Below are 14169 nucleotides of genomic sequence, written 5' to 3'. Positions count from 1 at the left end.
CGGGGTGCTGTAGACTGCCAAAAATGAGCACCCCGCATACTTACCTGCTCCCTGCTGACGAGAGGCAATTACCTCGAAACACGTGTCCAGGGATGGCATTTTAACTTTTTACTCGTGGCATAGGTGTACCCGCCGCTGTCACTACATCCTCCAGAATCCTATGGGGCTATTTGCTAGTATGACGAGCGGTGTGCGACCCACCTCGCATTTTGTATTTAAGCTCCCTGAGCCATGGGTTGACGAGCCCGGACCCCGCACCCGCGCGCCGTGAGAGGTACTATACCTGATAATAATTTTTGGGCAGTCTACTTGGCACCCCGCATACTTACCTGCTCCCTGCTGACGAGAGGCAATTACCTCGAAACACGTGTCCAGGGATGGCATTTTAACTTTTTACTCGTGGCATAGGTGTACCCGCCGCTGTCACTACATCCTCCAGAATCCTATGGGGCTATTTGCTAGTATGACGAGCGGTGTGCGACCCACCTCGCATTTTGTATTTAAGCTCCCTGAGCCATGGGTTGACGAGCCCGGACCCCGCACCCGCGCGCCGTGAGAGGTACTATACCTGATAATAATTTTTGGGCAGTCTACTTGGCACCCCGCATACTTACCTGCTCCCTGCTGACGAGAGGCAATTACCTCGAAACACGTGTCCAGGGATGGCATTTTAACTTTTTACTCGTGGCATAGGTGTACCCGCCGCTGTCACTACATCCTCCAGAATCCTATGGGGCTATTTGCTAGTATGACGAGCGGTGTGCGACCCACCTCGCATTTTGTTCCTAGGGGTATGGGTATTGCTGCCCCCACGAGGGATTCTGTCGTTAAACTCGGTGAGAGGGCAGCTCGGACCTCGGGGGACTAGGAAACCCACCTCCTGTGTTGCTGGAGCCTTCGGAGTCCGTAGGAGCACAGGAGCAGTAGACGGGTCGGTTGAGATGTGGTGCCTGCGGTTGCAGGGGAGTGACTTCTTCACTCCAAGGGAGATATCTGCAGTTGTCCTTGATGCTCCACAGGTTCTGCATGGCACCTGTATGGTGCACGGGCACAGACGATACTTTGGACTGAGTGTGAGACGAAGCCGGGCCCAAAACAATTCCAGCGTGCCCAGACGGTCGAAGGTCAGTGGTTTCTGGTTCAGAATCTTGTCCACGTCGAATCTAGAGTCCTACAGCCAGTAATCCCTTTTGTACCCACGAGAGAGGGTTGGACAGATTCAGAGGACCCTCCCAGGGGAGGGTCAGGACAGTGGGGAGGTTACTCCCATGTCCTTTGTCCAGTTTTGTGCCAGAGCAGGAGCCAACGGCTCCCAGGACTGGTATGAACTGGACTATGCACAGGGACACCAAATGTGCCCCTCATGAAGAATTTTGGTCGCTGGCAAGGGCACCCACCCAGGCCTAATACACTAAATCCTGTCTGGGAGGCAGGATGCTTATTGTCCTGCCTTCCTCTGCTCAAACTTGGCTCAGCAGCAGGAGCGCAGAAATGTGTCTCTGGTCGGCAGCAACCATTATGGGCGGCCAGGACTAGAAGGCAGGTACCGGAAATCCAGGGAAAACACAAAGCTCATTTCTGAGGGGTGGAATCATACCTCACAACGGTGTGGGGGTATGATTCCACAATGTTTGATACTAAATGCGGTCACGTAATGCCACTCTATATGTCGTAAATGGTAAAAGCACTAACAACCCGGGAGAATGGACTCCGTAGGCTGCAGGGGTATCCTGCTCATGCAGTGGCACCCTCTCACTTAGAACCAAGCACCCTGCCTTCAGGATTATCAAGGCCTGCTATAGGGGTGACTTATAGGTTTTAAGTGTAGTGACCCTTAAACATAGTAAACCTATATCTTTAGTAAGTGGTGCATGCACCAACTTACACAGGCTGCAATGGCAGGCCTGTAGATCCATTTTGCATGGCCTCTCATGGGTGGCATAATACATGGTTCAGCCCATGGGAGGCCTCTGGGGTACCTATGCCCTGGGTATGTGGGTACCATATACTAGAGACTGATACGGGTACCCCAGTATCCAATCTGGAGTGTACCTAAGTACATGACATAACAGTTTAGGGAGAAGGCAGATAGACTGGGGTCCTGATTAGCAGGATCCCAGTCAGACTAGTCAAAAACAGTGTAACATGAAGCAAAAAGTAGCCAACAGAGCTATAGAGTCACTGTTTGAACAATGGCTAGTGCTTTTAATTCAAGGAAACAAAACACCTAAGTAGCTGATTATTCACTCCAGGCGAAAAACAAGCATTGGCAAAGCCAATAGGTCTTGCCTATGCCAGAGCTATTGGCTTTGCTAATGTGCTTTAGCCATGTTGTACACCAGCGTGGCTGCTATTTAGCATGGCTAAAATTTAAAAGTGTAGAGGAGAGTGGCATGGAGTGTCGATGAGTGGAGAAGAGTTTGTAGGGTGAAGTGGCGTAGAGTGGAGTGGCATGGCATCATGGTGAGGAGTGTCATGTAGTGTCGTAAAAAGCAGTGTTGAAGAGTGGGGTGTTGTGTAGTAGCATGGAGTGTTGTGAAGTGGTGCCGTGAAGTAGAGAGGAGTGTCGTGAATTAGAATGGACTGTCATGGAGTAGAGTGGTGTAGAGTGTTGTGGAGTGGTATAGAGTGTCGCAGACTTGGGTGGCATTGAGTGGTGTGGAATAGTGTGGAGTGGAAGTATTGTGTCATAGAGTGGAGTAAAGTGGATTCTCAGAGTGGAGTATATTGGCATGAGGGAGTTGCATAGAGGGTCGTAGAGCGTAGTAGAGTGTCAGAGTGGAGTGGCACAAAGTGGAGTGGCATAAAGTGGAGTAGTAGAGGGTTGTGGCGTAAGGTAGAGGGTTGTGGAGTAAAGTAGAGTGTTGTGGAGTAAAGTAGAGTGTTGTGGCGTAAATTGGAGTGTCGTGCCATAGAGTGGAGTGTCGCAGAATGGAGTATTGTGGAGTGGAGGGTCGTAGAGTGGCAGTTTCTAGAGTGTCATGGACTAAAGTATCATTGATAGAGTGGAGTAGGGTACGGAGGCAGACAGTGGAGCCGAGTACAGTGGCGTAGAGTGAAGTAAAGTGGCACAGAGTGGAGTGTCAGAGATGAATTTCAGAGTGGAGGGGTGTAGACTGTCGTCAAGTGTCGCAGAGTGTAGTTGAATGTCAAAGTGGATTTGAGTGTCAAAGTGTAGTGGCATCTTGTGGAATAGAGTGAAGTGTTGTGGTGTAGGGTGCATTAAAGTGTCATAGAGTGTAGTAAAGTGTTGTAGAGTGGAGTAAAGAGTCAGCGTAGAGTGGCAACGCATGTTGTGGAGGTTTGTGGATTGGTGTAGAGTATCGCAGAGTGGAGGAGCATTGAATGTGGCAGATTAGAGTGTCGTACTTTGGAGTGTCGTACAGTTGAGTAGAGTGGAGTGGTGTGGTGTAGAGTAGTGTGGAGTGCTCTAGAGTGACGTAGACTGGGGTGGTATTGAGTGGCATAGAGTAGAGTGGAGTGTTGTGGAGTGGTATAGAGTGTCGTAGACTGGGGTGACACTGAGTGGAGTAGAGTGGTGTACAGTGGAGTAAGAGAGTGGAGTAGTTCTTGGGTGGAGTTTCGTAGAGTGGAGTAAACTGGCACGTAGTAGCACGGAGGGAGGTGCGTAGACTGGAGCAGAGTGTTGTAGAATTGAGTGGAGTTGAGTGTCAGAGTGGAGTGTTGTAGACTGGTGTGGAGTGGAATGTTGCGGAGTGTTGCGGCATAAAGTGTTGTGGCATAGAGTAGAGTGTCATGGCGTAGAGTGTCAGAGTGGAGTATCAGAGTAGAGTGTCAGAAGGAGTGGAAAGTTGTAGAGTGTCATGAAGTAGAGTGTCATGGATAGAGTGAAGTAGAGTATGGTGGAGTAGAGTGTTGTAGAGTGGAGTGCTGTACAGTTGAATATCAGAAGGAAGGAGCTTAGCATGGAGGGGTGTAGACTGTCGTAGAGTAAAGTGGAATGGAGTGGAGTGTCGTGGAGTGTCAGAGTGTAGTTTTGTGGAGTGTCGTAGAGTGAAGTGGTGTAAGGTGCAGTTAAGTGTCAGAGTGTAATAAAGTGTTTCAGAGTAGCGTACAGTGGAGTAGTGTGGTGTGGATTGGCAAAGAATGTTGTAGAGTAGAGGAGCATAGAAAGGTGGATTGTAGAGTGTTGCAGATTTGGAGAGTCGTGTCGCAGACTGAACTGTCACAGAGTGGAGTGTTGTAGAGTGCAGTGGCGTACAGTGGAGTGGCATATCATGTAGTAGAGTAGGATGAAGTTGAGCGGTGTAGAGTGGTATAGAGTGGTGTAGAGTGGTGTAGAGTGGTGTAGAGTGGAAGGTCATTCAGTGAAGGGTCGTATAGTGACAAGTGTAAAATTAAGGGACGTAGAGTGGAGGGCCATGGAGTAAAGTGAAATGGCATTGAGTATAGTAGATTAGCACAGAGTTCCAGAGTGGAGTATGGTAGAGTGGGGTGTCATAGAGTAGAGTGTCATAGAGAGATGCAGAGTGGCCTAGATGGGAGTGGCGTAGAGTAGAGTGGGGAAGCATGCAGTGGAGTTTTGTAGAATGGAGTAGAGTATCTGAGAGGCAAAGAGTTGAATAGAGTAGACTGTAGAAGAGTGGCCTAGAGTGGTGTAAAGTGGAGTGGCATAGAGTGAAGTAGACTATTGTAGAATGAGGTGTCATACAGTGGAATAGAGTGTTGGAGGGTGGAGCAGAGTGGAGTAGAGAAGTGCGGTGTAGAGTGTAGTGGTGTGGAGAAGTGTGGAGTAGAGTGACGTGGAGTAGAGTTTCATAGAGTAGAGTGGCATAAGCGGGAAGGGCGTATAGTGGTATAGACTGGCATAGAGTAGAGCATCGTAGAGTGGAGTGGTGTACAGTGGAGCATTTTTGGTGTGGTAGTGCACTGCCATAACAGACAACTCATTTTCAATTGAAATGTCCATAATATATGCACAGCTATACAGTTTTAGCGATCAAATTATACAGCGCAAAAACAATAATGTGTGGAAATGGCATCACCTAGTGTATTGATTAGTTTTGATCGTATTCAAATATTTGTTTCCAGCACACTTCAGAATTACCCAAAATTTTGATTCACTTGGACTTTCCTAATTCTGAAATGTTTGCACACTTCATTAACAGCCATTTAAATTATATTGTGTGCTAGAAAAAAGCCTTTGGTAAGTAAGTAAAATAAATGTGTAGGGTGCACATTACCCAAAGGTGTGACGGTGTTGGCAAAACTCAGAAGCTGGAACAGAGGCAGGGAGATCAACTGAAAAAGACGAGACAACTCTACACAGAATCAAATGGAAAAAAGCCACCCTTTCACACCCCCAGATTATCAGATAATGCCTCTTACTTTGAAGTCAGAGGAAAACAAATTAACCATCAAGCTCCCTCGGAAGACAGAGCCTGACATTGACCTCTGTCTTTGAATACACAGCAAATGTGACCAGATAAGAACAACATTTAAACACCTGTTTACAGAAAGCAAGCACTCTTGGAAGAATGCAGTAAATAGGAAATGATTCACAAGAGGGACAAACACATGGCGGACAGCCTCAAACAAAAAAAGCCAACCAATACTAAGTAAACAAATGTGAGTTACAAACCATAGATCCAATGGTAAGCAACGGACGGAATGCATGTCCAAGGAAACTTTCAGAATGCCCCCAATATGTCTTCAGTAAACCAGACAGATGTGCTGTCTGGTAGGCTTCGACCTAATTATATGTCTAGCATTTGTAAAATACTCCCTTTAGACGTTGAAAAAGCAATGCTGTGAAAAACTTTATCTACCAGTAAAATACCATTGACATCCTCATACACATGAAAATGTGCAGGTTGCTAGAGTTATGGAAATAGAGCCTTACCTGCTGGGCTCCTTCTGCATTTACAATTGGAGATGTATGAAGTGTAACTTCACTAGTGTTTAGTGGCGTGTTTTCCACTGGTGGCGGAGGCTCTGCCATCATTGACCAACATAAATCTACAGGATGGCCTTCAAAATCTGAAAAAAACACACTCCGAATGTTAAACTGCTAAACAACAAACGCTCAAAAATACTTTATTGTGTCAGATCGAAAATTTGAGGAGTGACATCACTGTATTTTACACCAAAATACACAGTAATAATATTCACTTGGGGTGCGAGACTCGATTGTGAAGGAATGATGCTCTGAGCTGAAACACACACGAGAAGAAAGATACAGATCCCTGTTCCATTTGCTTTTAAGATGCCAACGCTATCCCATGAAACGGATGTATTCCAAAAACAAACTAGAAAATCATAGCTGTCTCTTTTCTAGTGAGCTGAATGGATCATACAAATATATTGAGCATTCAGCAAAAAAATGCCTAGTTTCCTACAGCATGCATTTACAGCTCGTTATAAAAATGTTTTCGGCAAATAAATTGAGTGGAATTCTTCCCCTTACTTTAGGTTATAATTTCTTTAAAGTTGCATTATGTTTTTAGGTCTTGCCTGACCCAGCGCATGCGCTGGTCTGGCGAGACTTTTTGTGAGGGCTCAAAAAATGCTACCATGGCCAGCCTAGAGCTACAGTGCATGTGCGCGGGCGCGCGCTTAGGAGCAGAGGCTGGCAAACTTCGTCATGCTCATTAAGCGCCCGCGATCACTTCCACTTTCACCCGCGATCACTTTCGCCGCGCCCCTTTGATGTTCTCGTTCAAAGAAGATCAAACATCAAAGAACATGTTGTTGTGTTAATGCTTTGCTGCGCCCGTTGACTTACAACGTGCTTTCTCTTTCCACAAACTCGATGTTTGGGTTCCTTTATTTTGAGATGCTTTTAGTATTACTGTTTTGTGACTTAAAGAACATTAAGGAAATGTTACTGTGAAACTGGACAACGTTCACAGTGTTTCTTTCCGATCGTAGCGGCTGCTTCATGTCCATTGCACCATTCAGGGAGTCCTTTCGTTGGTGCTTTCATGAGGAAATGATGAGGAAGCTGGAAACTTTTGGCACATTCTCTTTAAAAGCACAGCATGTTGGCGACTGGTTAATCGATTAGACCTATGTAGCGCTTTAGATCTCAAAGCGCTATGGTTGGTGCAGCAGTTACAACTCATGAAATATGGGGTGCAACTCACAAGGAGGGGGCAGGTTTGAGTGCACATTCGCTGCAATCCAACTCTTAAGATGATGGGCTGTGTGTATCCATTATCAGCACTCAGTCTTTGCTAAGTGATCTTGTGTGTTTTGTTGTTGTGTTAATGCTTTGCTGCGCCCCTTTGACTTACAACGTGCTTTCTCTTTCCACAAACTCGATGTTTGTGTTCCCTTATTTTTAGATGCTTTTAGTATTACTGTCACACACACAACCACACACAAACCACAAGCACAACCACACACACACAAACCATAACCACACACACAACCACACACACACCACCACAACCACACACAACCACACGCACAATCACATCCACAACCACACCCACACAACCACACACACAACCACACACACACACAAACACACACCCAACCACACAACCACACCCACACACACAACCACACACAACCACACTCACACAACCACACCCACACACAATTCCCCCCACAACCACAACCACACACACACAACCACACAAACAAGCACACACACACAACCACACACCCACAACCACACCCACACAACCACAACCACACACACCACAGACACAACAGACACAACCACACACACACAACCACAACCACACAAACACTACCCCACACACAACCACACACACACACCACCACAACCACACACACAACCATGCACAACCACACCCACAACCACACCCAACCACACACCCACACACAACCACACACACAACACCACACACAACCACACACACAAAACCACACACACACCACACCCACACTACCACACAACCACACCCACACACAACCACAACCATACACACAACCACACACACACACACAAAAACAACCACACACAACCACGCACACACACACAACCACACACAACCCCCCCCACACACACACAACCACACACCCACAACCACACAAACAACCACATACACAAAACCACACCCACAACCACACGCAACCACACACAACCACACCCACAACCACCCACACACACACACACACACACCCACAACCACCCACACACACAACCACCCACACACACACAACCACACACACACACACCCAACCACACAAGCACACACACAACTACACCCACCACACACACAACCACACCCACCACAACCACACACACAAACACACACACACACAACCACACACACAACCACACACAACCACACCCACACAACCGCACACACACAACCACACACACAGCCACAACCACACACAACCACACACACCCACAACCACACACACACACACAACCACACACACAACCACACCAAGCATTGGCATAGCCAATAGGTCTTGCCTTTGGGACCTTATAAGTGTTTAGCCACGCAACAGTTGATGTGGTTGCACCAAGGATATTGTGCTGCATAACTAAATACTTAGAAGGTCCCAAAAGCGAGACCTATTGGCTATGCAAATGCTTGGTTATGTTTAGTTGTAAGAATGTTTGGGTTAAAGGCTATTTATAGCAGTGCTGGTGCTGCTTAAAACAACAGAAATACCCATCCATGTATTTTGCAAAGGAATATCAACTCTAGGCTAAAACTACTTCTATGAAACAAATTATACACAGGTGAAAGCGAGACATTGTCCAAAGTAATCAATACATATATTTGCTTTTGCCAATAAAAGATTTGCGCGACTGCATGATTCACTGTCAAAAACAATGCTGAAATAGTACAGGTCACCTAAAACCACAGTGCCCAGCACAGGCTGGTAAGTTTAAATAACATAACAAACTGCACTCAATTATGAACCCAAATAGTTGCACCCATGCTTCCAGTTAGACCTTGAATAATCTTTAAGGCACCTCTGCCTATGTAGTTGAGGGCAGAGCCCCAGACTTTTAACGGGGAGTGAGCCCAGCAGAAAGGAGGGTATGAGTGGGCGCACAGTCCTCAAGGGTAAAGAGTGGCAGGAACTTTAGGTGGGAGAGGCGAGCTAAAAAAACTAGGAAAAGATCCCAAGGACTATCGCCTCCGCTGGGTGGTGAAGACAATGATAAACACAGAGCTGAGGTTCGTAAAGTTCAAATGGCGCGCTGTAGTGATGTGATGTGTCTGTGTGAACAAAGTCCGAGTGAGAAATGCATGCTGTGGACAGTGGAATATGGATGGTGAGCTGTTGTGCGAATTGGATGGTGCATATGCGGTGGGTGAATCATGGCAATTAGGAACAATTTGTTGGGAAATGGAGCTCTGGCAGGTCATGTGAGGCAGTAGTTGTAAACAAAGAGCTAACATGAAATAAATAATTGACTTCCCACGTGAGTAGGTCTAAACTTTTTGTGTGAAGACCCTGTGCTCTAACTACATTTGGTCAAGAGTTGTTTGTTAACTGAACATGCATGGACATGCATCAGGACTCTGGCAGCAGTTGGCAGTTGAGAACTGGTCCTGGCAGAGAAGGGGGTCTTTCTAGTGATGGAGAGAGGCCACCTGGTCTTTTTTTTGTTTTTTTTTACCGACCTGGCCTGTAGATTTAAGTCCAGGTCTGTAAAAATATTGAGAAAAACATCAGAATCCGGCAAACAGCAAACACATACCTAATAATTTAGACCTGTCTAAATCGTTTTAAAATGATAATTAGAGCAATCAGAGAAATAATTACCATATCAAAAAAAAATCCTGACTATTTTAGACCAATTCTTTTTCACCTGCCACCTCTTGGCTGCTCCAGAATTGCAAAATATAAGTAAAAGGACAATATTTGTTTTCTAAACAAAAAGGTGGAGGCAACCCTAGTGGCCATCGAGGAGCAGTACGGGATCGCCCACCCTCAAATCCACTGGCAAGTGGTGTCAGCAGTGACTGCTCAACAGGAAGGGAAGAGTGAGGCAGGCAAAGACAAGATGTCAGCTAAACAGAGTGAATACAGAGCTGCAGTGTCCAATGAGCAGTGAGCAGGTGTTAAAGACCAGCACATCTATGTGGGCATGTTCTTGGAACAAGTGTTCATGTAAAACACTGAGGGAAGTTGCTTGGAGTGTGCACAGCGAGATGAGAAGTAATGCTGGAGAACCAGGCTTCTTACATCAATGTTCCGATGCATGTACCATTATTAGCAAGAGAAAGGAGACTTTCGATGTCTGTTTTGCATTTTTCAGAACGACATTTATCTTCGTAAGAAACTGGCAGGTGTGTATCTGCCTATGAGATTTTAAGTGGATATTGTACAGAGATGTTTGGAATTTGGGGTTCCTTTTTATTTGCTATGGACCTGTTTTAACAGTTTTTTTCTAAAACAATTGTATTAATTTCCGAACAAACAAAAGAACACAGCATCTAGAACATACAGCAACTTTGCCACCATATGTGCCCCAAGTACATCTCACTAATCTGCATCATTTTATTAATTAACAAGTCCATATCTCTACCAGCATCCATCCACATATCTTCCAATGTTCACGAGGACAGCCTCTAGCTGTATAGGAAGGATCCTCTTCCTTTGAGCACCAGTCCATTGCTGCGTGCCATTCTTCTTGTGATACGTTTCCATGAAATATCCATTTTCTGGTTACTACCATGGAGCCTTACTCTGTTGCCACCCAGGTCCTTCAGGATTCCCCAAAGGGCTACAATAGGTGTTAATTATATCTGTTTTGCTAGCAGGGTCAACTCTCTTCCTATTGCTAGCCAGTATTTAGGGATTGTAGCATGTTTCCAAATTATTTAGAAAATATCAGCGTTTTGAACTTGTACAGCGTAAGTGGGAAGGGACTGAAAGCTTACCCTCATTCCACAGTAGTTGTCAGGTTGTAAAATATGCAATATACAGGTTTTTTAGTTGGGCCAACATTAGGCGGGTTGAAATAGCAATTTCTCGACGAGGCCATCCTGGCCTCTCTCCAATTGGTGCCATTCGGTGCACCAATCTATCCTTCTCCTTTCTGTTTTAGTGTTGCAAATGAGCGCGGGGCCCTGATCTCTTAGGAGCAATAGATCTGCGACCCCCCCACCCCCTCTCTCCAGGGCCCCCCACCTGGACTTTAGCTTCCTGTGGGCTATATATACTCTGGGAGCTCAGCTAATATGGCTTGGTTGCTAGTGAGGACAAGGCAGAGCTGTAAGTATTTGTAGAATTGGTTTCATTTAAATCAAGATGTGACTGAAGTTTCTGGCATGAGCTCAAATGCAACCCCTGCCAAACATTCCCCAGGTTTGTCATGTCTATCATATCCCACCTGCGTAATCCCTGCAGCTAGTAGGGGTGTCCCAACCATCTTCCCCCACCCCAGCGGAGTGTGCTGTGTCAATTGGCGGTCGCATCCAGTCAGTCGCAGCGCAGACCGCCAGTCCAGGAACACTACTCTTGTTACTTCTGTAAGGTATTTCTGTGATCGTTATTTTAAAGCAGTTGTAAGACATAGCATTTAAAGGGTTATTTTATTTTGAAGGGTCATTTCCGCAGTGACCTCGTGTTGGCAAGCCACTGGCAGTAACCAGTAAAAAGAAGGCTGCTGCTGAAGTGCTCGAGTTGAATATGGTGTGAGAGATGTGAAGGAAATGCACGAGTGCACTTACCATACATGTGTTTGAAGGTCCACATACAGTGCGCAATGTAAGTGTTATAGTGAGATAAAATGTTTTATCTGTGTGGTGGCTGAATACAAAAAGACTATAGCCTATCTCGGAGTATAAGAGAAAATGTGATGTTTATTTCTTCTATTTGTATTCAAGGAAAAATATTTTCAGTACATTATTTTATTGCATTTTCGAGAAACTGGGTTGAGACGGGTGATATGGAGCTTAAGGGTTTATCTCCTCTGCTTTTTTGTCTGGGCTATTTCAGATGGCAGGGTGCGCAGATATGAAGGATGCAATACTGTGTGGCATGAGAGAATTTTGTAAGCAACTGCAGGTGCACACGTGTGTATGAGCGAGCACCCCGGAGTAGGGACGCCTAGTAATGGACCAGCAGGCGCGTATACCGAGTGACCTGCCTCACACCCATCACCACCGTCCTAGACAAGAGAGGGGCACCCCTATTGGGCCAGGTACTTGGAAACAACAGCCCCCCCCTCCTAGGGCTGAGTAGTCCTCAATCGTGTTTCCCCCAGGCGGTGGCCAGCCGGCCACTGGAGCTGGGCTGCTCTGCGTAGTTACATTTGGTGATTGATATAATTGAATGTAACTACCTATGTACTATGCAGCCAACAGATAGTGCTGCCTTGTTTCAACCTCACAAATAACACAATTCTCAAGACTAGTCTTCAATTATTTTCATCACCTCCAGACGGGTTACATTTGTACCTGTTTTGTCTTCAGCTTTCTTGCTCTGGACCTCCAAACATGTGTGAGGTGACTGTCAGACGCCACCTCAGTTCTCATTATCCTGCTTCTCATGATTCTGAAACTTCACTTCACATTACCTCTTCTCCCTCGACCCTGTCGCTGCTTAGTGTCTGAATCCCACCCAGAGCCACTTGTCCCTTCAGTAGTTGCTTGGATGTGTCAACATTTTCAGATTTAGTGGTGAGCTGAGAGATACCGGTCTCAATTTACAACAGCAGCACCTAGGGACAGCCCAGCTTATGTGTTTAGCCTCTGCAGGCTTAGAGATAGTCACTTAGGTACCTAGCTGCAGTAAGGTGAGGTGACGAAGAACAGATAAGGAATTTATTAAATAAGTAAAATTATGTTAAAGGGAACAAGCGTGCCAGGGAACCCGACTTGTCATCTAAACATCCAGTACAAAATGAAGTAACAGTCTAGAACCTAAACATGAAGGAGCTAAGTACTATGACATATTGCAATTCTCTATGTCTCGCGCAAGCACGAGCAATTAAATAAAAATGCACAAGAATACAATAAAGAATACACTACACATCCCCCTCCCTTATAAATAATTAATAGAAACAAGGGTAAGGGGAAAAAGGAGAAAAAGGAATAGAGGAAACCAGGAAACAGGAATAAGGCAAAAGGAAAGAATACATCACATAACATACTCTTTTAACCAAGCAGGAAGAACTCACTTCCTTTTGGAAGGAATGACGTTATCAGCATTGGGATAATGCGAGCCGTGAACAAGTTCAGAAATAACAGAAGACTCTTCCCCTCCTGTTGTAGCAGAAGCAGAATTGTCAGAAGAACCATCACTCGTGGAAGATGTAGAGTCCAGATTCTCTTGTGTAGGATTGAGTTGTTCACTAAAGTAATATTCTGAAGCCAAATGAGATTGTAGACTGCTGTTATTAAAATAGTCCTCTACCCAATCAGAGTGGGATGAACCGACAGATTGTTGAGTATCTTGTACATCTTGATGATTAACATCCAGTGCAACATTTTTAAGATTCCACACTTTTCCATCAGTAAGTCTTATAGAATTGCATAGAACCTCTATGATTTGCTGTGGTGAGTCAAATCTACTCTCTCCTTTAGGAGACTTTAATAGGTTTCCTGATACGAACCCAGTCACCCACATTAATAGGCACAAATTTTGTACCATGATGAGTATCATAATATACCTTGCTCTTCATGTGAGTGGACTCTAAATAATTTTTGAATTGCACTGGGGACCATTGTTGTACCTTGCCTTGAAAGGACCAACTGGAGTTAAATTTACACCTAGGGGTCCTACCTCTCATCGTAACAAAAGGAGACAATCCTGTAGTGGTTTGAGTGGTAATCCTATAAGCGCAAATAGCTTTCTGTATTTGTAGCTTCCAATCCAACTGTTTATTCATGGCAGCTTGAATCACTCCCTTGATTACTCTATTAAAGCGCTCCACAGTGCCATTACCACTTGGATTGTACAGTGAAGTGGTTTTGTGTTTCACACCACACCTGTCAAAATAATCTTTAGCCAACTTCGACATAAACTGCACACCATTGTCACTAAGGACACAAATAGGAAGTCCTTCCAAGACAAAAATATTATCCAAAAATTCCAAAACAACTTGGGTGTCAACTCTATCTACAATCTTGACGAAATGCCATTTAGAGAAAAGGTAAATTAACACAAACCCATACACTTTTAAATCACCAACTGGTCCAAAAATGTCAATAGCAACAGTGTCCCATGGAAGACTGGGAATTAAACTCTCAGACA

General features: G+C 45.3%; 1 protein-coding gene across 4 annotated transcripts in view; it reads right to left on the bottom strand.

The window, feature by feature from the left end:
• Positions 1–14169, bottom strand: part of FNDC3A (fibronectin type III domain containing 3A) — a 1314248-nt gene that overhangs the window by 1007479 nt on the left and 292600 nt on the right. For all 4 annotated transcript variants that reach the window (XM_085621888.1, XM_085621893.1, XM_085621890.1 and 1 more), the window contains exon 3: positions 5864–6000. In XM_085621888.1, the coding sequence (XP_085478014.1) occupies positions 5864–5965 (102 nt within the window). In that variant the 5' untranslated portion in view covers positions 5966–6000. The remainder of the gene's footprint in view (positions 1–5863; positions 6001–14169) is intronic.

The sequence above is a fragment of the Triturus cristatus genome, chromosome 8 (assembly GCF_964204655.1).
Source record: "Triturus cristatus chromosome 8, aTriCri1.1, whole genome shotgun sequence".
Classification (NCBI taxonomy): Eukaryota; Metazoa; Chordata; class Amphibia; order Caudata; family Salamandridae; genus Triturus; species Triturus cristatus.
This window is presented reverse-complemented; position numbering and strand designations above follow the sequence as displayed.